The sequence below is a fragment of the Macaca mulatta genome, chromosome 15, assembly GCF_049350105.2.
Source record: "Macaca mulatta isolate MMU2019108-1 chromosome 15, T2T-MMU8v2.0, whole genome shotgun sequence".
Lineage (NCBI taxonomy): Eukaryota > Metazoa > Chordata > Mammalia > Primates > Cercopithecidae > Macaca > Macaca mulatta.
In genome coordinates, this window is record NC_133420.1 from 43,902,638 (window position 1) to 43,922,178 (window position 19,541).

Below are 19,541 nucleotides of genomic sequence, written 5' to 3' on the forward strand. Positions count from 1 at the left end.
TGGGGAGCCAGACAGTTAAGGAGGGGAGGCAGGGTCAAGTTTGCATGCCAGTCCTTTGGGGGTAGCAGGTCCCCTGTTCCACCTTCTGGTAGCGCTCCCTGCTGAGTGCCCCTTTTGTCCCTGCCTCCAGTTCTCACTCCTCTCTGAGGTGAGAGGCACCATTTCCCCGCAAGACCTAGAACGCTTCGACCACCTGGTGCTGAGGCGTGAGATTGAGTCCATGAAGGCGCGGCAGCCCCCAGGCCCCGGGGCTGGGGACACCTACTCCATGGTCTCCTACAGTGACACGGGTTCATCCACAGGCAGCCACGGCACCTCCACCACCGTCAGCTCGGCCAGGGTGAGCTTCCCTTGCCTTGATCCTGGCTTAGTAGCCAGGGCAGAGTTAAGATGCTGGCTTTGGAGTGAGACCAGCTTGAGTTCGAATCCCAGCACCACCACTTACCAGCTGTGTGCCTTGCCTCTCTGAGCCTCAGTTTCTTCATCTGTAAAAACCTAATAGTTGTTGAATGTCTACTGCATGCCAGGCATGGGCTCTGGGGGACAACAGGTGAACAGGAGAGATGTGGCCCTGCCTCCTGGGGCTTGCAGTGTGGGAAGCTGGGGAAGAAAGGTGAAAAAAAAAGTAGGTAATTAGGCAAATAGAAAAAGATCATTAGAATCCTTGGGAATGCCTCTGGCATGGTGCCCACTCCCGCTGGGCACTCAGTAGATGGTAGTGGACATGGTAACTTGGACTGTGATTTTTATTCTCCTCAAGAGGCCACCCTTTTGTCTCTGGAGCCCAAGCCCAGCTTTACTTTTTTTTTTTTTTTTTTTCCTGAGATGGCGTCTTGCTCTGTCACATAGGCTGGAGTGCAGGGGCCCAATCTTGGCTCACTGCAACCTCCACCTCCCCAGGTCAAGCAATTCTTCTGCTTCAGCCTCTTGAGCAGCTGAGATTACAGGTGCCTACCACTACGACCAGCTAATTTTTGTATTTTTTGGTAGAGACAGGGTTTTGCCATGTTGGCCAGGCTGGTCTTGAACTGCTGACAACAGGAGATCCGCCCACCTCAGCCTCCGAAAGTGCTGGGATTACAGGTGTGAGCCACTGTGCCTGGCCCCAGTGTGACTTTCTTGTAGACTCACCAGCCCCCTAGCAAAGCATCTGGCCATCTCAGGGTATGGTTCTGCCCCCCTGGATGCCTGGAGGCAAATGAATCCCAGGAGGCCTTTGCAAGGAAGGGGCAGGAGGATATGCCTTGTTACCTGTCTTGGGAAACAACTGGTTACTAGGTCCATGCAGTGGAAGAGTCGGGGCTGGAGGTCAGGACTTGACCCCATACTCTCCTCTGTGCCCTTGTTTCTCACCTTGAGGTCATTCATCACCACTCTTCTATGGAAAGGGAGTGGGGAGAGTAATGTTTCTTAAGCAGGCAGTTGCTCCCAGATGCTGAACTGAGAGCTCTTTCTGGAGGAATCTCAGACTGGAGGCAGATACAGTGTTAGCTGTCTTGTTAAAGGGGAGAGTAGAAGCTCAGAAGTGTGCAGTGGTGGCCATGGTTGCAGACACAGGTGGTTAATGAGCGAGGATGAGCTTGCAGCCACCAGGAAATGGCCTGGGAGCATGCACCCCTCTCTTTTGCAAACTCGAACTCCTAGTGTGACTTTTCTTTAGCCCTGGGGTTCTAGGTTTCTGAAGGTGATTCTTTTATACTCTTTTACCTCTATCCTTCCCATCCTGAGTTGCCATCATTTCCAAGGGTGCTCATTTCCTTCCTGGGATATCCCCACAAGTTGCCCTGCATTCCTCTAGGGCTGGACATGGCTGCAGCAGAGGCAGTTTCATGTTCTGGGACAAGCAGATCACTTCTGGGGCAGGGAAGAGGCTGTCCTTCACCCCAGGCTCTGAGCACATACTTTGATATGGCATTTGGGTGAGGATCTGGTTTAAGGGTGCAGGTCCTTGGCCTGATGACTGTTTCTGTCTAAGATGGGCTTCACTGAGATTGGCCTTGATAATGTTCAGGCCTCAGCAGCCATGAGCCACTGCTCTGAAACCTGGGAAACTGCAGACTGTGCTTCTGCAATGGTCCGTTTAGAATCAGAGATGAAATATCCAGTGAGTGGGGTGGGATGTGTTTCGGTCTGGGAGGCAAGAGGTCTAGGTTTGAGCCCCAGCCTCTCTGGTCTTCAGTGTCTGCATGGATAAAATGGCCTGGGGTCCTTGCTGGTTCTGTCTACAGCAGCCCGGAGCCCTGAGGGCAAATCTGGCTGGAGTGCCAGGAGTCGGGTGACTCTCTTGCCTGGCAAGGGCTCTAGGCAGGGGTCAGGAGCCCCCAGCTCGGCACTGGCCCACAGCGACCTTGTCCCAGCTCTGGGGGCTCTCCCCTACCTGAGAAGCACCATCTGGGGCCAGTCCAGATCCCAGCTGTGGAAGTTGGCCCTGCTCTGCCAGGGGGGCTCTCACTGCAAGTTGGGGCATCCTGGGGAAGGCAGACCTCAGAAAGGCCATAGGATGGTTTTATACAGAGAGTTTTTCGGGACAGATGAAAAGGGTGGTCCTGAAGGTTTTCCCCAAGTTTCTGAGGTGGGAGCGACTCAGAATTTGTGACTGTGAAAGTCCATGGCCCACCACGTGGCACATGCATGTCAGGATCAGGACTCACCTAGACCAGGATGAGCTCCTGGAGGTGATTCGAAGAGAAAACTGTGCAAGCAGGAAAGGCAGCGTGGAAAGGGCACTTGAGCTCGCGGTGCCTTGGTTTCCTCTTTTGCAGAGGGGCAGTGATACTACTTCCCCCAGCTTGTTGGGAGGATTAAATGAGAGGATGCCCATGGGTCCAGGGTGAGTAACCTGCTAGCACCAGCATCCCAGAAGTGCTGGCCACACCCCGAGGGCAGGTGCAGCCTCGGTTCTTTCCGACCCAGCCCCACCTGGCTGGGGAAAACTACCTGGAGATGGTACCCAGGGCCTTGGGGACCCGTTGGAGGCTCTGGAAGGTGCGAGCGAGGCTGAGGGACTGCCACTGCCCCTCTGACCTTCATCCCACCCAGGTGCCCTCCACATGCACAACCCAGAGCTACCTTCCACAGATTCAGCTTCTCTGATGTCACAGGGCTTGGGCCTCCCTGAAGTCCAGGCCTTCTCCAACAGAGGCTTCCAAACGGGGCCCTCCTTGAAGCTCCGCCTTTTGTTAGCAGGTGTGACCTCACACAATTCACTTCCCTTCTCTGAGCTTGTCTTTCTATCTGGGAATAGGGATCCCAGCCCCGCCCCAAAGTAAATGACTGTCTCCTGAAGGCCCTTCAGCAGGGACAAATGTCATTTCTTCAGAACAGTGGGGTCTCCCCTGTTTCCTTCAAGGAGGCAGGCAGAATGAAGGGGTGCTGGTCATGGCGGCAGGGTCTTTCCCTCCCCTCTCTCCTGTATTCCTCTCCAAAGCATTCAAGGTAAATAGAAAAGGGGTTTGGAGAATGTGTGGATTTTGCATGTGTGTGTGCACGTGTGTGTTTGGGGAAGGGGTTGTTGTTGTTGCTGCACCCACCCATTCCCTAATATTTATTTGATGTATCTTTTCTTTTTGCCTTTTGCTCATCCTTCCTCCCCAGGAGCGGCTGCTGTGGCTTATAGACCTGATGGAGGTACCGTCCTTCCTGCCAGTGGGGACTGTGGGAGTCCCTTAGCCAGGGGCCGGGGTAGGGGGCTGTGGCCTTTTCTGCCACCCCCGTATGTCTGCACCCAGTCCTGGTGGGGACCAGGGGTTCTTATTGGTGCTGACTGTATTTCCAGGTCACCAATTCATCAGGTTTCCTGGGCTCTGGAGTGAGAATCCCCTCCATTCAAATCCCAGCCCTGCCACTTTCTTGCTGTGAGACCTCAGGAAGTGGTTCCACCTCTCTGAGCTCAGTTTTAGGATCTGTAAAATGAGGATGGTAATTTCTGTGCCGTGATATTGAGAGACCCCTTGGCCTTTGCATATGCCACATTCTTTCTGTCTGGAATGTTCTTCTCCCCACTTCATATGACCTGACTGTCTCCTATGTGTGCTTCAGCCCTCAGCTCAGAAGCTACCTCTTCCAAGAAGACTTCCCTGATCCTCCCAAGGGGAGCGACTTTCAGGCCAAGACTCCTCTTGCCCCGGGGCTTCCTTTGGTCACAGCTCTTGCCTCATTATGTCCTATTATAAAAGCCTGTACAGGGCCGGGTACGGTGGCTCATGCCTGTAATACCAGCCCTTTGGGAGGCTGAGGTGGGCGGATCACGAGGTCAGGAGATCAAGACTATCCTGGCTAACATGGTGAAACCCCGTCTCTACTAAAAATACAAAAAAAAGTTAGCCGGGCGTGGTGGCGGGCGACTGTAGTCCCAGCTACTCGGGAGGCTGAGGCAGGAGAATGGCGTGAAGCTGGGAGGCGGAGCTTGCAGTGAGTGGAGATCGCGCCACTACACTCCAGCCTGGGCAACTGAGCAAGACTCCGTCTCAGAAAAACAAACAAACAAACAAATAAAAACCTGTACAGGTTTCCCAGTTACCCACTGTGACTGCTGACTCTTAAGGGCAGCAACCGCATGTGCGGTTACCATTGAGTCCCTATCCCTAGTACTCACACAGACCCGAGCCCATAGTTTGGGCCTTTATTAATAACAATAGTAGCTGAGATTTGTTGGGTGTTCTTTATGGTACTGTGGTAGTTCTTTCCATTCATATCTTCTTTGACTATCCCAGGAGCTAGGAGTTGTGAGTACTGCTGTGATCCCCATTTTACAAAGAAAACCAAAGCTCAGAGAGGAGAAGCAACTTGCCCAAGGTTGCACAGCTAGTGAGTGATGGAGCCTGAATTTGAACCCAGGCCTGCTCGACTCTGAGCTCTGTTGTTATCCCTGCCATCTGGCTCTGATTCTTCCCTGAAGGATCTCACCAGCTCCCTGTTAAGCATCATCTCGTCATCTGTCTGCCTCTCTCCTCCTTTCCTCCTCCTTGTCCTTCCTTTCTGTTAACAAATATTGAGCACTTGCTGTGTGCTATGTACAGTTTGAGGTGCTGGGGTTACAGTGGTGAACACCAAAGAAATCCTTTCCACGATGGAGTTTAGCAGAGAGCCGGAATGCCAGGCAATACAAAGGATATAGATAACTGAAATACACAGTAAGCTAAATGATGACAAGTGCTAGGGAGAAAAATAAAGCAGGTAAGGGGGACTGGAGAGGGGTGGGGTGGTTAAGGAGTGACCCTTGAGTCAAGACGTGGAGGTGGTGAGGGAGAGAGCCGTGCCCACATCTGGGAGAAGAGCATTTCCAACAGAAGCAGCTGCACGTGCAAAGGCCCTGAGGTAAGAGTATGCCTGGAGTGTCAGAGAATTCCAGGCGGCCAATAAGGCCAGAGCAGAGGGAGTACAGGGGCAGATGTGCTGAGGGCTTTGACTTTGACTCTGGGTGAGATGGGAGCCCTTGGCAGGTAAGAGCAGGAAACTGATGTGGTCTGACTTCGATTTAACAGGATCTCCCTGATTATTGAGAATAAGTAAGAGCGGGTTTTGTACCAAGGTGAACTGGTTCATTCCCAGGAACCAGCCACACCCAGAGGTCTGTGGGCCAAGAAGGGCCTGGGAAGGTCATGCAGCCTGAGTTGCTAAAGATGTGATGACGGGTTCTGGAGGCACCAACTCCTCCTGTGGCCGGGTCAGCCCCTGCCCTGTTGTCTCCTGGGAACCCCTCTTCTCCCCACTCCCACACACAGCAGGCCTCAGATTGGAGGCCCTGCCTTGTGTTCACCTTTCCTCCTCAGGAGTGGCTGCTGTGGTTTACAGACCCAATGGAGGTACCACCCTTCCTGCCTGTGGGGACTGTGGGAGTCCCTTAACCATGCACACCCATGTTGGCTACATATGTGGCCACAGGACAGAAACTTCCTCCACCTGGAAGCCCTCCTGCAGAGCGCACAGGGCACTGGAACCCATCCTAGGAGTCTGGACCCCCACACCTGTACTCCACTGTCTCTCTCCCAGGCAGTGTGCTCTCAAGAAAGGCCCTCACTCACTCGTGGCCTCAGTCTCCCCATCCGTACAACCACGGCAGACCCCCGTGGCTCCTCCAATTCTGAGAGTCTTCTCCGCATCAGGAGGTGCTGGAAAATATTTGGGGGAGGCACAGCAGGGAATGGCAGCTCTGTGTTCCCACGTCTTCTGTGTGTATTTGAACAAGGACTGCAGCATTCCTCAAGAGAGAGAAAGAGCTTGAAAGAATCATCTTTATTCACCCCTAAATGCCACTCTGTGGTCTGCAACACCACAAATGAGTAAGCTTTTGCTGCAGTAATGCTGAGTAATAACCCCCAAATGTGGACAACAATCCAAACATAACATGGCCAAAATCCCTTCCTGCATGGAGCTCACACACTTCTCATACCTCCGCTAAATCACTTGTCACATTGCTTTAACCTCTTCATGGGTTTCCCTTGCCCGGTAAACAGGGAGAGCTGGTGCAAAATGGAGGCCCAGTAAGTGTGGAGCAGAAATTGGAAGGAACCCAGACACTCCCCGGCCGCCTGCAGGATTATCTTCTACCATGCGGCCTTCTAAACATTCGCCTCCCACATTGTAGGAAAATGTTGTTTGTTCTAGTGTTCACATGGGCAAAGTGACATCAGCTGGCTGGCTATCGATGACCGATATGCCCCAGACACTGGCCCCAAATGGAGCCAGTTTCCATGTAGCCTGAATTCCTCGGATCATGCTGTGTGATTATTGAACCCAGGTTAAATGTGGCTCATTCTGCAGCCACTTCCCCTCAAAGCAGACACAGTCAATCAAAGGAAATCAGATCCAGCTTTCCCCCATTCACAAACTGTGTTGATTTTCCATTTGTCTAATAGAGAGCCAGCCCTGAGCATTTTTTGCTGCCTTCACACAATATCATTTCCCCCCATAAAGATGTTGGCCGGGAGAGCAGAGTGAAAGAAGAAAGGCCTGCCTGTTATTTCTTGAATTCTTCATCTAGTGCCAGCATGCCTGTGGCAGAGGGGCTTAATTGCACAGATTTTGGGATCCCACTAGTGGGTTCTGCTCTCCAGACTAGTAGCTTTGTCACCTTGGGCAGGTGACCTGTGTCTTCGGGGCCTCCGCTTCTGCATCTGTACAGTGGGCTGGTAAGACCAGCTGTCTGTGGGTTGTTGTGAAGATTCAGTGAGATCAGGAGTGGATATGCGGGTGTGGAGTGTGGACAGCCCATTCTATTTCTACTCCAAATGTTGGAAAGGGGCCCTGTATTAATCTGTTCTCACAGTGCTGTAAGAACTACCTGAGACTGGGAAATTCATGAAGAAAAGGGGTTTAATTGACTCACAGTTCTATAGGCTGTACAGGAAGCATGGCTGAGGAGGCCTTGGGAAACTTATAATCGTGGTGGAAAGTGAAGGGGAAGCAGGCACATCTAACGTGGCTGGAGGAGGAGGAAGAGAAGGGGGAAGTCCTACACACTTTTAAGCAACCAGATCACATGAGATCTCACTCGCTATCACGAGAACAGCAAAAGGGAAATCCGCCCCCATGATCCAATCACCTCCCACCAGGTTCCTCCCCCAACACTGGGGATTACAATTCAACATGAGATTTGGGTGAGGATATAGAGCCAAACCATTTCAGGCACTGCAGAGCATTATAGAGAAAGGGGGATTGGAGAAGTAAAGGCCAGCCTTGTACTCATGGAGCAAATGCCCTTGAGGTCAGGAGGCAGCAGCTGGGATTTGCCCCGGACTTGACCTCAGGCTTTTTCCACCTGGATTTGAGTTTTTGCTCCAGCCCTGTTATATGCCTGGAAGGAGGCTCCAAGCACCTGCCCAAGGATGCTGGGGACAGGATCCCTGCCCCTGAAGGCCTTACTGTCCTTCTTCCCTTCTCTTGTCCCCCCAAAAGAAGGCGAATGGGGGCAGTGGGTTTTGCTGTCAGCACTTCACTGCATTGGCCTCCTTCTGTGGCCTCTGTGCCTCCCTCCTTGTCTGCAGCACAGTGAGCTGGGAGAAGCTCAGGCCTGTCTCAGGCCCCTGCAGCTACAGGGACCCCCTCACTGTCAAGCCAGCTTGTTTTCAGAAACAAGTAGAAAATTGTCAAAGGGCCTTATTTCTCCTCGTGCATCCTGACCTTGGTACCAACCTGGATGGTTTAGAGAATCCTCCTCCATCCATGAGCGGAATGAGAGAGGAACTCCATTTATCCCTTCACTCATGCATTCAGCCACTCCTTCATCTATGCAGCAGCCTTTGTGGAGCATCTCCTGCCTGCCAGGTGCTGAGCCTGCCCTCTTGAAGCTGAGCAGGTCCAGTGGAGGAGGCCACCTCAACTCAAATCATCTCCATAACTCACGCTCTGATAAAGTGGGCTGAAGGGTGGTGTGAGAACATACATGGGCCCCAACCAGTCTGGGGTACTGGGGGAGAGAGGTTGAAGCTAAGATCTGAAGTTGCTGGCTACAGCCAGGCAATAGATGAGGTGAGACAGCTGAGGAGCTGGCCGGGCATGTCGGAGGGCCCTGAGCAGGTAGGCACGTGGCCACTCAGAAGAATGGTAGGAGACCAGTAGGGCTGGAGTGTCAGGAGTGAGGGGTAGAGGGGCAAGGGTCAGGAGCAGGAGGCGTTTGTGTTTAACCCTAAAACCATGGGACACTGTGGAGAACCTTTAGTAAGGATGTGATGTGATCCTGTTTGCATTTTTTTTTTTTTTTAAGGAGATAGGGTCTCTGTTGGGGTAGTTCACTACAGCCTTGAACTCCTGGGCTTAAGTGGTCCTCCCATCTCAGCCTCCTGAGTAGCTGAGGCTACAGGTGCACATGTTCCCATGCACAGCTTATTTTTACGTTTTTTTGTAGAGATGAGGGTTTCACTATGTTGCCCAAGCTGGTCTCGAGCCTCTGACCTCAAGGGATCCTCCCGTCTTGGCCTCTCAAAGTGCTAGGATTACAGGCGTGAGCCACCACACCCAGCCATCTGTTTGCATTCTTAAAGCTGCCTCCTCTGTATGGAGAGAGCCCAGAGGTGCAGGGTGGATTCAGGTGACCAGGAGAAGCTGTTGCTCCTGTCCAGATGACCTCCTATCCCCCACCCCAGGAAGCTGCTGAGTGCCCAGAGAGGGCACAGCGAGGATAGTGGGTGTCTTCTCCTTGAGTAGAAGAGCCCACTCCATCCCAGGGAGGCCTCAGCATGTGCCCCCTGCATCTTCCAGAATCATCAGTTTGCCCAGAGGCATTAAAGCCTCTGGGGCTGGCCACAGCTTTACCTGGATCCTGAATAGGACCATTCCTCCCAGCCAGTGCTTTGCTGTCTCTATAGCGGTTTATGGAACACCTGCCTTCCCCTGTGGCAACTTGGGGTTGCTGAAAGCTCTTTCCACTGAACAGAGCCAAGCCCGTGGAGGTCAGAGCCTGTTTGAACATGGGCTGGCCCCTGCTGTCCTCTGAGTGAGGACTTTCCAAGCTATCAAAGGGGGACTTGGACAAAGCACTGACTTAGGACTGGGGTCTTCCTCATTTCTGTGCCATAGACCCCTCTGGCAGGCTGGTGACTTCCTGGGATCCCTTCTTAGAATAGAGCTTTAAATGTTTAAAATAAAATACAGTACATAGGATGACAAATTATATGAGGAAATACCTGATACAATTTTCAGAATATGAAACACATCGTAAAACGTGCTACTTTAGGACAGCAATAACAGGGTCGAGCAGTGGGTCAGTAACTGCTGTAACTGTGAAGCCAAGAGGTGCATAAATGGGAATTTGCGACATCTGCAGCAGCTGGAATGTGACGTGAAAGAACGGTGCTCTCTGTGGGTGACCATGGCCAGTTCCTCTGAGGCTTTGCTTCCTCTGTTAGCAATGAAAGGAAACAGGGCCTTTCAGTTAGAGGTTAATGGAAATGAAGATGTAATGGTTCCCCAAGCCAAGTTCTCAGGTGCCTGCATTCCCTCCCGCGAGCCCTGGTTTCCAGCCTTATCCTGAGGGCTCTGCTTGCCTTAACCTTCTAGAGATTCTGGGTCACTTTCTCTTTCCACTGACGTCCTTTTCCTAAGACCACAGGGAGGGAGGTGCGGAGCAGGTTTCAGCTTAGCAGGAGGAAGCCTGGTCTGTTCAGCAGGGCACAGGCCTCGTTGCAAGGAGGCAGTGACTCCTGCCCCATCTCAGGAGGGCTTCATGCAGAAGCTTCCCAAAGAGCTCCCTACTGTTGTGATTCGGTGATCAAATATGATAGCCAGAACAGACAGGCTGGTAGAAAAGCACAGGGCTGGCCCAGTGTTGAGGCTGTTCCCGTGATCTCAGCCACACCAGCCAGTGTGGGGCCCAGTTAGCTGCTTTCAGGATCATTTCTCTCCCATTCTGCACCTCTGACCTTTCCCTTCAGCCCCCAGACTTACACCCTTACCCTGTGCTTGGAGAGATTGCAGGTCCAATGATCCCCGTCACCACCTGCATGACTGACATTTCCAGGGTCTTGTCCCACAAATCTCTGGCTCCCTGGCCCCTGCCCCTTCACTCTGGGGAGCCCCGCTGCCCCCCAGCAATGCCAGGACTTCCTGGCTCTCCCTGGCTCACATCCCCATCCTTCCATCTCCCTACCCCCGTAGGCTTTCCTGGGGTCACAAGCTCCTCTTCCCAGCCCAGCTCCAGCCGTGCCGCCGGCCTTGCCTTGCTCTTTTCTTTGCTTCCTCAGTTTCTCTCCGTTGCTCTCCGCCTCTGCCTTTTCTGCTGAATCTTCTGTTTTCTCTCTTTTCTGTTATTATCCCTCTGAGTTCTTTCTCCCTCTGCCTTTATCTCCCTTCCTGTCAGCGACGCCTTCAGGCAAAATCTAGGCCCCCACTGGTGACCATCCAGAGGTCTTTGTGACTCAGTGCCTCAGTTTCCCTACATATGGAATGAAGAAAGAACCACTCAGCCTCAGGTCTCTGATGCATTTTGGGGTGGAGGTTGGGGGAGCCTGTTGGCTTGACATCAGAGTGCAGAGGCATGATGAATAACGAACTGGAAATAGCACCTTTATGTAAGAGCCCTCCCATCGTAATGAGGGGAAGGAGGCCTAGAAGCCCGGAATTGGGCTGAGGGGAGGAGAAGGGCTGAGAGGGAGATGCTGCATTTTGCTGAGGTGGCCCCGGGGTGCCCAGGTGGCCTCAGGCTTTGACGTCATGCAGGGGAGCCTTACTGGCCCGAGTCCACACTGCAAAGGTTGCCTCTGCTCATTTCATCCCCTTACAGTTCCCCCAGACCACACGTCTGTGATATCTGGGCCCTGATTGGGCCAGCTCAGGAAATAAGGGGTTCTTTTCTCTGAAAAAAAGGGAATTTCCTGAACTGCCACAGGTTTGAGGAAGGAGGTGGAAGAACAATGGCAGCAGGTCATCTTGGCTCTTATGGGAAGCAGGTTTTTGTCGGGGATATGGAGTCAGGCCTTTTTAATAGAGTTCAGCTTTCTGCCCCATCCTTACTGTGTGACCTTGCACAGGTGACCTTTCCTCTCTGATCTTCAGTCACCTCAGCTGTAGACTGGGTGAAGGGTCGCATCTGGCAGGATTAATGGAGCCACCAGGTCTAGGCCCTCATTGAGGCTCTGGCCTCAGTGGATGCGGGGGGAGGGGGCCCAGGTGGCTGTGATTGTGTGTGGGTGGTGGCGAAAGTAAACAGGCCCAGCTCCTGCATGAGCTCTGACCTTGAGCCTCCTCTGGAAGCCCGTTCCGCAGGCGTTTCTGCTGACGCATCCCCTGGGTTCTTAGCCGGCTGTCTGCAGCTATTTCAGATGCGTAAGGAACATGGCTCGGGGACTCGGGACTCCTGAGCGTCTGGATTCAGCAGATGGAGTCTGGCAGGGCTAGGCTCCGAGGGCTGGGCTCCAGCCCGTCTGCCATTTGCTCCACTTCAGGCCTCCCCAACAGGGCTGGATATTCATCCCTCGTCTACCCCTCACTCTCCCAACCCTCCATCTCCACCTGCCATGCCCCCAGGATGCAGTTAGTAGCAGGGAATGAGGCTGAGGCCAGGGCCAGCTATGGCTGGCTTCTCTCTCATTTCCAAGAGGGTTGCTCGTGGGGGCCTCAGGTTCCTATGACATCAGGGTCCTGTCCATTTCTGGGGTTGGGATAGTGCAGCATGGGCTTTGGGTGACCCAGACCCAGGTTAGACCTTCTGTAGAATGGTCAGATGACCTTGGACAAGTCACTTCCCTCTCTGAACTTTAGGAGTAATTGATGTGACAAGGGACAATCCTAGTACCTGCCTCACAAGGTCGTTGGGAGGATCAAACGAGGTAATACAAGTAAAACACCCAGCACGGGGCCTGGCACACAGCAGGTCCTTTGTAGTTCTCTAATACCCTTTCCGGGAAAAAGTCATACCCTCCCTGAGCTTCCCTGGAAAGTCATGGCTGCCTGATAAGAGCTTCCTGCGCAGCTGAATGTGCAAAGTCCCTGATGCGCCAGAGCAGGGCAGAATCCGACAGCATTGGTCCCACCACGGACTGTCATCTGAGCCCAACCCCGGCTTCCCCCAGGATCAGCTGCAGGTCAAATTCCTGGGGCAGGGGGCAGTGGCTCCACCTGAGTGTGGCGGCAGAGGCTCCCCTTGTCTTTGCTGTAGATACCTCTGAGGCTCTGACCCCTCTCTGTGCCTCCTGCTGATGCCAGGGCCATGAATGTTGAGCCTGAGGAAGTGATTGCATGGCAATCACTGCCTCACTGTTCACCTTAACGCGCCTGGCTGGACTCCTTCCAGGGAGCATTGGACTCATTATGGTCTTGGAGGAGGGAGGTGGTGTGAGACGGCTGCTGTTCCTTTCCATCCTAGTTGTCATGTGGGCCAGGACACGTCTCGCAGTTCATTCTCTTGCTGGGGCAGATTGCAAGGCCTCCCAATCTCCCGATGCATGTAACAGTCACCTGCCTCGTACACTGTGCCAGGCCCTATTCTGAGTGCTTTGTAAGTGTTAACGTATCTGCTGCATAAGGCAGGTATTGCTGTTAACCTGTTTTACAGAGGAAGGATTTACCCGCCATCACTCAGCTGCAAGCAGCAGAACTGGGTGTGAGCTCAAAGAAGCCTCAGAGGTAGCAGAGCCAGAACCAGTGTCACTAATCAGTGAGTGAGAGAGCAGCCTGATCACCCTCCCCCTTTTGAAAGAATCCCCCCAACCACCACGCACCATGCTTGCATCACAGGGACTGTCAGCAGCAGCTTGCTGTGGGGCAGTCTGCAGTTAACAGGTCAGGACCAAGGTTTGCATGTAAGCCTCAACTTTGTGGGGAGATGGGGGCAGTTGCCCCTGCCTGACTCTGCCCCTGAGGCATCATGAGACCAGATGAGGAGCTCTGAGTTTGCAGGGCTCCTACCCGGAAGGCCCAAGCCAGCATCCCGCGGGTTGAGATAGGGATCTGTGCGGCATGACTGGCTTCTCTCTGTCTTAGGGGTGTGGCGTCAGGAGTGCTTTCTGTCCCCACCTGCTGCCTTCACACTCACTCAAACATTCATTACTGCTCACCGCAGTGACCTGCTGCACCACCCCCCTCAATTCCCTGCCTGCTCTGGCCTCCTCCAATGATGGCTAGAGTGATTGATTGATTCATTCATCCTGCCATTCATTCATGGATTCATCAGTTTGCTTAGTAAATATTTATCCAGCAGCCACTGTTCTGAACACTGAGGAGAGAGTGAGGACCAAGTAGTTGCACATCCTCCCTTCTTAGAGTTTATATCCTATTGGGAGAGACAGACCGTATGCAAAGAGTATAAAGTCAGATGGTGATAGGCGTTACACAGAAAACCAAAGCAGGAGCAGGGGATAGACAGTGGGGCAGTGCTGTTTTAGACAGGGCTCCGCCCTCGCCAAGGAACTAAACAAAGTGAGGGAATGAACCACTGTGTGGTGCAGAGAGAGAGCAGCAGGTGCAAAGGCCCTGGGGCAGGATTGAGTCCTCGATGTCAAAGGAGTAGCAGGAAAGGGCCCAGTCATGTAGGCACAGTGAGTGTGGGGTTTGGAACTTCCTTCAACTGAGATGAAGAGGCCTTGGGGGTCCTGAGCTGCAGAGACCTGACATATGTTTCCGGGATGACTCCCTGGCTGCTGGGTGGAGATGGTGCTCAATGAGAAGGAGAAAAATAAAGAAAGGTGGGGTGGGGTGAGGGGAAGGTTGTGATTGTAGTCGGGGTGGTAAGGGTACACCTCATCGAGGAGGTGACAAGTGCATTAGGTCTTGAAGGAGGTGAGCAACAGCATGGCTCGTGGATGGATAGCCAAGCAGAAGAGTTGCAGGCAGAGACAACAGCCAGTGTGAAGGCTGACATGTCCATGGTGTTCCAGCCTGGCTGGGGAGCAAAGGGGATCTTTGTAGAAGGCAAACTTGACCACATCTCCATGGCAACCCACTGCCCTCAGGCTTAAGTCCAAGAGCTCCATGCTTGACTTCTGTGGAGCTGCTCGGGGATTCTCAAACCTCTTGTCTCCATTCCTGCTTTACACCCTTTCCTCTGTCTGAAACACCTATCATTCCCTTCTTTGCTCTGCTTACTCATAAGACCTAGCTTTGAGTTGTGCCCCGTCCTCCAGGAAGCCTTCCTTGATAACCCCTTCCCTGATTGCGTTATATGCCTGTGTTTGCCCACTGAATGCTCTCTCTGCAGTCGCCCTGTTGTTTGTTTGCTTGTCGACTTACCTCCATTGTCTCTGAGCTACCAGTGGCAGGGGTGGTGTCTCACCTCCTCTGTGTCCCCAGCCCCTTATCAGCCTGGAGCTTCAGAGACTGCTCAGTACTGATGAACACTGCAGTTGAGACCTCAGCCAAGTGTTGATGTAGCCATCAGCGTTCTCCAGAGAAAGAGAGGCAATCAGATACACTCTATTGTGTGGGATTGGCCCACACAGTGATGGAGGTTGAGAAGTCCCAGGGTCTGCCATCTGCAAGTTGGAGGCCTGGGAAAGCTGGTGGTTTTGTTTTAATCCAAGTCCAAAGACCCAGTAACCGTGAACTCCGGTGTCTGAGGGAGGAGGAGATGGATGTCTCAGCTCTAGAAGAGCACGCAAATTTGCCCTTCCTCTGCCTTTCTGTTCTGTTCAGGCCCGTAGTGGATTGGATGAGGCCCACCCACATTGGGGAGGGTGAGTTTTGCCCAGTCCACCCATTCAGATGCTGATCTCTCCTGGAAACACCTTCACAGACACACCCAGAAATAATGTTTTACCAGCTATCTCGGCATCCCTTAGCCCAGTCAAGTTGACATGCAAAGCTAATCATCACAGTGGCGGAAGCTCTTCTCCATTCTGGGCTCTGGGACAGAGAGAACTGGCTCCCTTAGCCCTCAAGAGAGCCCAGCTCAGAGAGGAGCTCCGATGGGCCCCCCATAGATGGCCCACAAATGGCCTTTTGGCAGCCCAGTGTCACTTAAGGGGCCATTGGGTTTCTTCTTGTGAATTGGGAAGGGAGGAAAGAAAAAGATGTTTTTTGCAAAATAAGGTCCGTTTAAACCTTAAACCACCACCTTGGGATGAAAACCATTAGAATTTAGAAAAGGGAGAGACTGTCCCCACCCACTTCTCTCTTGCCATTTTCACACCTTCCTGGGATTCATCAGCAAGTGGTGGAGAGAGGCCTTGGGTTTTGGAGGCATGACTGTGTGGAGCACAGCACTCATGGCCAAATCCAGGAATTCCCAGCCCAGGCTGGAGACACCCCAGCATCTCTGGCAGTTCAGGGGATGCCTGAAAGTGATCAGAAAGTCCCAAAGAAAATTTAACTTCAAAGTGACCAGCAGCAATGAAATTGACCTTCATTTTAATGGGTAAAGTGAATTTCAATGAAGTGAGGTATGTCAGGGCTCACATGAACCACATGGAGGTGTCCTAAGACTTCCTCGATTTTGGTGTGCTGGAGAACAAACCAGTTTTCCCTTCTCAGCTTCGGTTTCCTCACTTTGCTTTCTTGTCCGTTTCTAGAACACTCTGGACCTGGAGGAAACCGGCGAGGCTGTCCAGAGCAGTGTCAATGCCCTCCCAGACGTGTCCGTGGTAAGGCCCTGGCTGGCCCTTTGGTTCTGCTCTCTCTGGTGTGCTCAGGCCCTGGAGGCTCTCTCCTCTCCATGACAGCCACAGAGAAAGGACACAGGGTGGCAAAGGAGACAGAGGCCTCTGCCATGAGCTCTCACACCCAGCTACAGGTCTGTGCACGAGCGCACCGTTCTAGCATCTCTAGCAGGCACCAGGATTGCTTGCCTCTGGTGACTTCAGGCAGGGCCGTCAGGCTGACTGGCCACAGTATGACTTTGACCAAGTTTGTTAGCTGCTCTGTGCCTCAGTTTCCCAATCGGTAAAGTGTGGATGATGATCATAGCATACCTACCCCATAAGTATGTGGCTTGGAGTAAATTAATGAAAGCCTTTAGGACGGTGCCGGAAAGGCTGTTGGAGCTGTGCAGGTGTCCGGTGTTGACCTAGGCAGAGGGGAATGGTAGTCACAGTGTCCGTAGCTGCCCCTCACCGTGCACTTGCTGTGGCACGGGCACTGTGCTAACAGTATCCACATGGCTTTTGACATCACCACACCACCTCTGCTGGGTAGGTGTGCTTTTCCCCATTTCCCAGAGGTGCACTCAGAGAGGTGTTGTGTCTTGCCTGAGGCCACACAGCACCCCAGCCCGTGTATCCATCTCCTCCTGTCCATTCTCTCTACAGTCCTTTCACACCTCTTGCCTCTGGTACTCAAGATCACCTCCTAAAAAGAAAAGCCAAATAAATGCATTCTTTGTATTTCCATCCTCTTCATACTGTCTCTAATAAAGTCTTGCTCCCTGTGAGAAGCTCTGGCTGATGCCAAGAACTTCAGTTCCCAAAGGTAATGATGCCGTCCCCAGAGACACCCGCCAGGATCCCAACGCTCATCAGCTGCCGAGATGCAGGGGAGAAGTTTTCCACTCAGGTGTTGCATTATTCAGAGCAGCGTGGCCAAGAGCAGTTAGAGTGGGGACAGAATTCCAGTCGGGCCTGGCACCACTCAGCTGCTCGGCCTCCCCTCTTCTAGGCGTGATGGGTTCTGACTCCTTCTCTACCTGTTGGGTCTTTTGGCAGGATGATGTCAGATCCACCTCCGAGGGGCTGTCAAGCTTCAAGCCACTGCCTCCCCCACCACCTCTGGCCCAAGGCAACGACCGCCCACTAGGCCAGCCAGGGAAGCTGGGGAGAGAGGACCTCCAGCTGCCTTCCTCCACGCCTTCCTGCTCTGGCACTGTCTTCTCAGCTCCACAGAACCGTAGCCCGCCGGCGGGCACCGCACTCACCCCAGGGACCTCCTCTGCCCAGGACTCGCCCTCCTCCCCCGTCTATGCCTCCGTTTCCCCTGCCAACCCCAGCTCCAAGAGGCTGCTGGATGCCCATCTGGCCCTGGTCAACCAACACCCCATCGGCCCCTTCCCGCGGGTCCAGTCACCCCCGCACCTGAAAAGCCCCTCTGCAGAGGCCACAGTGGCTGGGGACTGCCTTCCACCGCCATCGCCCTCTGGCCACCCGGACCAGACAGGCACAAACCAGCACTTTGTCATGGTGGAGGTCCACCGCCCCGACAGCGAGCCAGACGTCAATGAAGTGAGGGCACTGCCGCAGACGCGCAGTGAGTACAGCAAGGCCAAGCTCTGTGGTCCTTGGGGGGTCCCTGTCCTCTCCGGGTCAGTCTACCTGATGACACAGTGAAGGGTGGGACCAGCTACTTGTTGAGGGGGCTCAGGGCCAGAGTGGTGAAGGGAGTTGGAGACGCCAGTTTGAATCCCGGCTCTGCCACTGACTAGCTGTGTGACTGTGGACAAGCTGCCATCTACACCTTGCTTTCCGCATCATAAAATGGAGATAACAGTGACAATCCTGCCAGGTTGCTGCGAGGGTTGGGGCGCCTTCTCTAGCTCCCCCTACCCTGGCCACCCTGCGTTCACCAGGAAGACTGAACTCGTGGAGGGCAGAGGTGGCTTCTCTTCCTGTCCCCCGCGGCCTGGCCGGGAGTAGATGCTGGGGTGAAATGAAAGGTGGAAACTGAAGTGGCAGTCTCTGGATCCCTGACAGGTCTAGGGTCAGGGTGCAGGAAGAATCTTGGGGAGACCAGATGATGCTGTGCCCCGGTTTGCTAGAGGACATGGGCTGGGGCGTAGAGGGAAGGGCAGAGCCTTCTTCCCCACCCTGAAAGCTGTGGCCGGCCCTCCTGTGAGTTTGGAGCATTTTGTTGGATTTTGCTGCCATCTTGTGGCTACAGTGGTACATGGGACCCATAGGACGTTCCCTGAGTGCCTGCACAGACCAAGATGCAAAATGCAGGGCCCTGGCGCTCACGGCTTAGTGAGGGCAGGCAGCTGAGGGAGAGCAGGCAGACAAGGTGAGAAGACCCAGGGCTGTCACCGATGGATCACTGCTGCCTCTAGAGCTGGCACTGAGCTGGACACACAGGGATAGTAAGAGCTGACAGCCGCACTAACAATAAGCACTTTGTATGTGCCAGCGTTCAAAGGGCTTTGCCTATGGTATTAACTCATTGAATCCTCCCAGTAGCCCTATGAGGTTGGTACTATTATTATCCCCATTTTACGAATGAACAAACTGAGACATAGAAATTAGTCATTTCTGGCTGGGTGCAGTGGCTCATGCCTGTAATCCCAGCACTTTGGGAGGCCGAGACAGGCAGGTCATTTGAGGTCAGGAGTTCGACCTCAGGAGCCTGGGCAACTTGGTGAAAGCCCCATTTCTACTAAAGATACAATAATTAGCCAGGTGTGGTGGTGAGCACCTATAGTCCCAGCTACTCAGAAGACTGAGGTGGGAGGATCGCTGGAACCTGGGAGGTGGAGGTCGCAGTAAGCCAAGATTGCACCCCTGGACTCCAGCCTGGGCGACAGAGTGAGAAGCTGTCTCAACAACAACAACAAAAAAAAAAAAAAAAAAAGAGAGAGAGAGAGAAAGTAGTAATTTCTAGCTTACCAAGAAAAAAAGAGAAATTCCGCCACCCCTGGCCTGAACCCCTGCACGGCCGCTGCCTGAGCCGAGTGGTGGGCAATCAACGCACGCTGCTTCACTGTGTGTATCACAGCCGGGCCCTGAGTTTGAAACCCTAGATCAAGAACCCACAGCCTGGAGCCAGGCAGGCTAGCACAAGTCTATTCCCTTGACTGCTCCATTCTATACATCAGATCTATGAGTTTTTACAGTCACCCCAGTGGTTAGGCACCATCATTTCTGTATTAGAAGGAGAACATAGGAGGCTTAGAGAGGCTCTGTTACTTGCCCAGGCGTGCACAGCTGGTCAGTGGGAATTCAAAGCTGACCTGCCAGACTCCAGAGTGTGTGTTCTTAACGTAGGGTCTCACACTCAGGGGCCGGGCTGTTACACACATAGTGAAGCTGACTGGTGGCTGGAAGGCATGTGCCCGCCACTCGGCTCAGGCAGGGGTCGCGCAGGCGTACGGGCCAGGTGTGGCAGAATTTCTCTTTTATTCTTGGGAAGCTAGAAATTACTTACATGAAATCTTCTCATTTGAATGTGTTGGTTCATCATTAAAAATTGATAGC

The 19,541-nt window shown here is 53.3% G+C and overlaps 1 protein-coding gene across 14 annotated transcripts in view; it reads left to right on the plus strand.

Annotated features, from left to right (window-relative positions):
* Window positions 1–19,541, plus strand: part of WHRN (whirlin) — a 107,887-nt gene that overhangs the window by 85,691 nt on the left and 2,655 nt on the right. For 6 of the 14 annotated variants that reach the window (XM_015117004.3, XM_077968239.1, XM_077968241.1 and 3 more), the window contains 2 exons: window positions 15,939–16,010; window positions 17,067–17,604. In XM_015117004.3, coding sequence (XP_014972490.3) covers window positions 15,939–16,010; window positions 17,067–17,604 — 610 coding nt within the window. Of the gene's footprint in view, window positions 1–130; window positions 341–3,594; window positions 3,628–15,938; window positions 16,011–17,066; window positions 17,605–19,541 lie in introns of all 14 variants that reach the window. The other 8 variants (XM_028834916.2, XM_077968235.1, XM_028834915.2 and 5 more) reach the window with 2 other exon arrangements.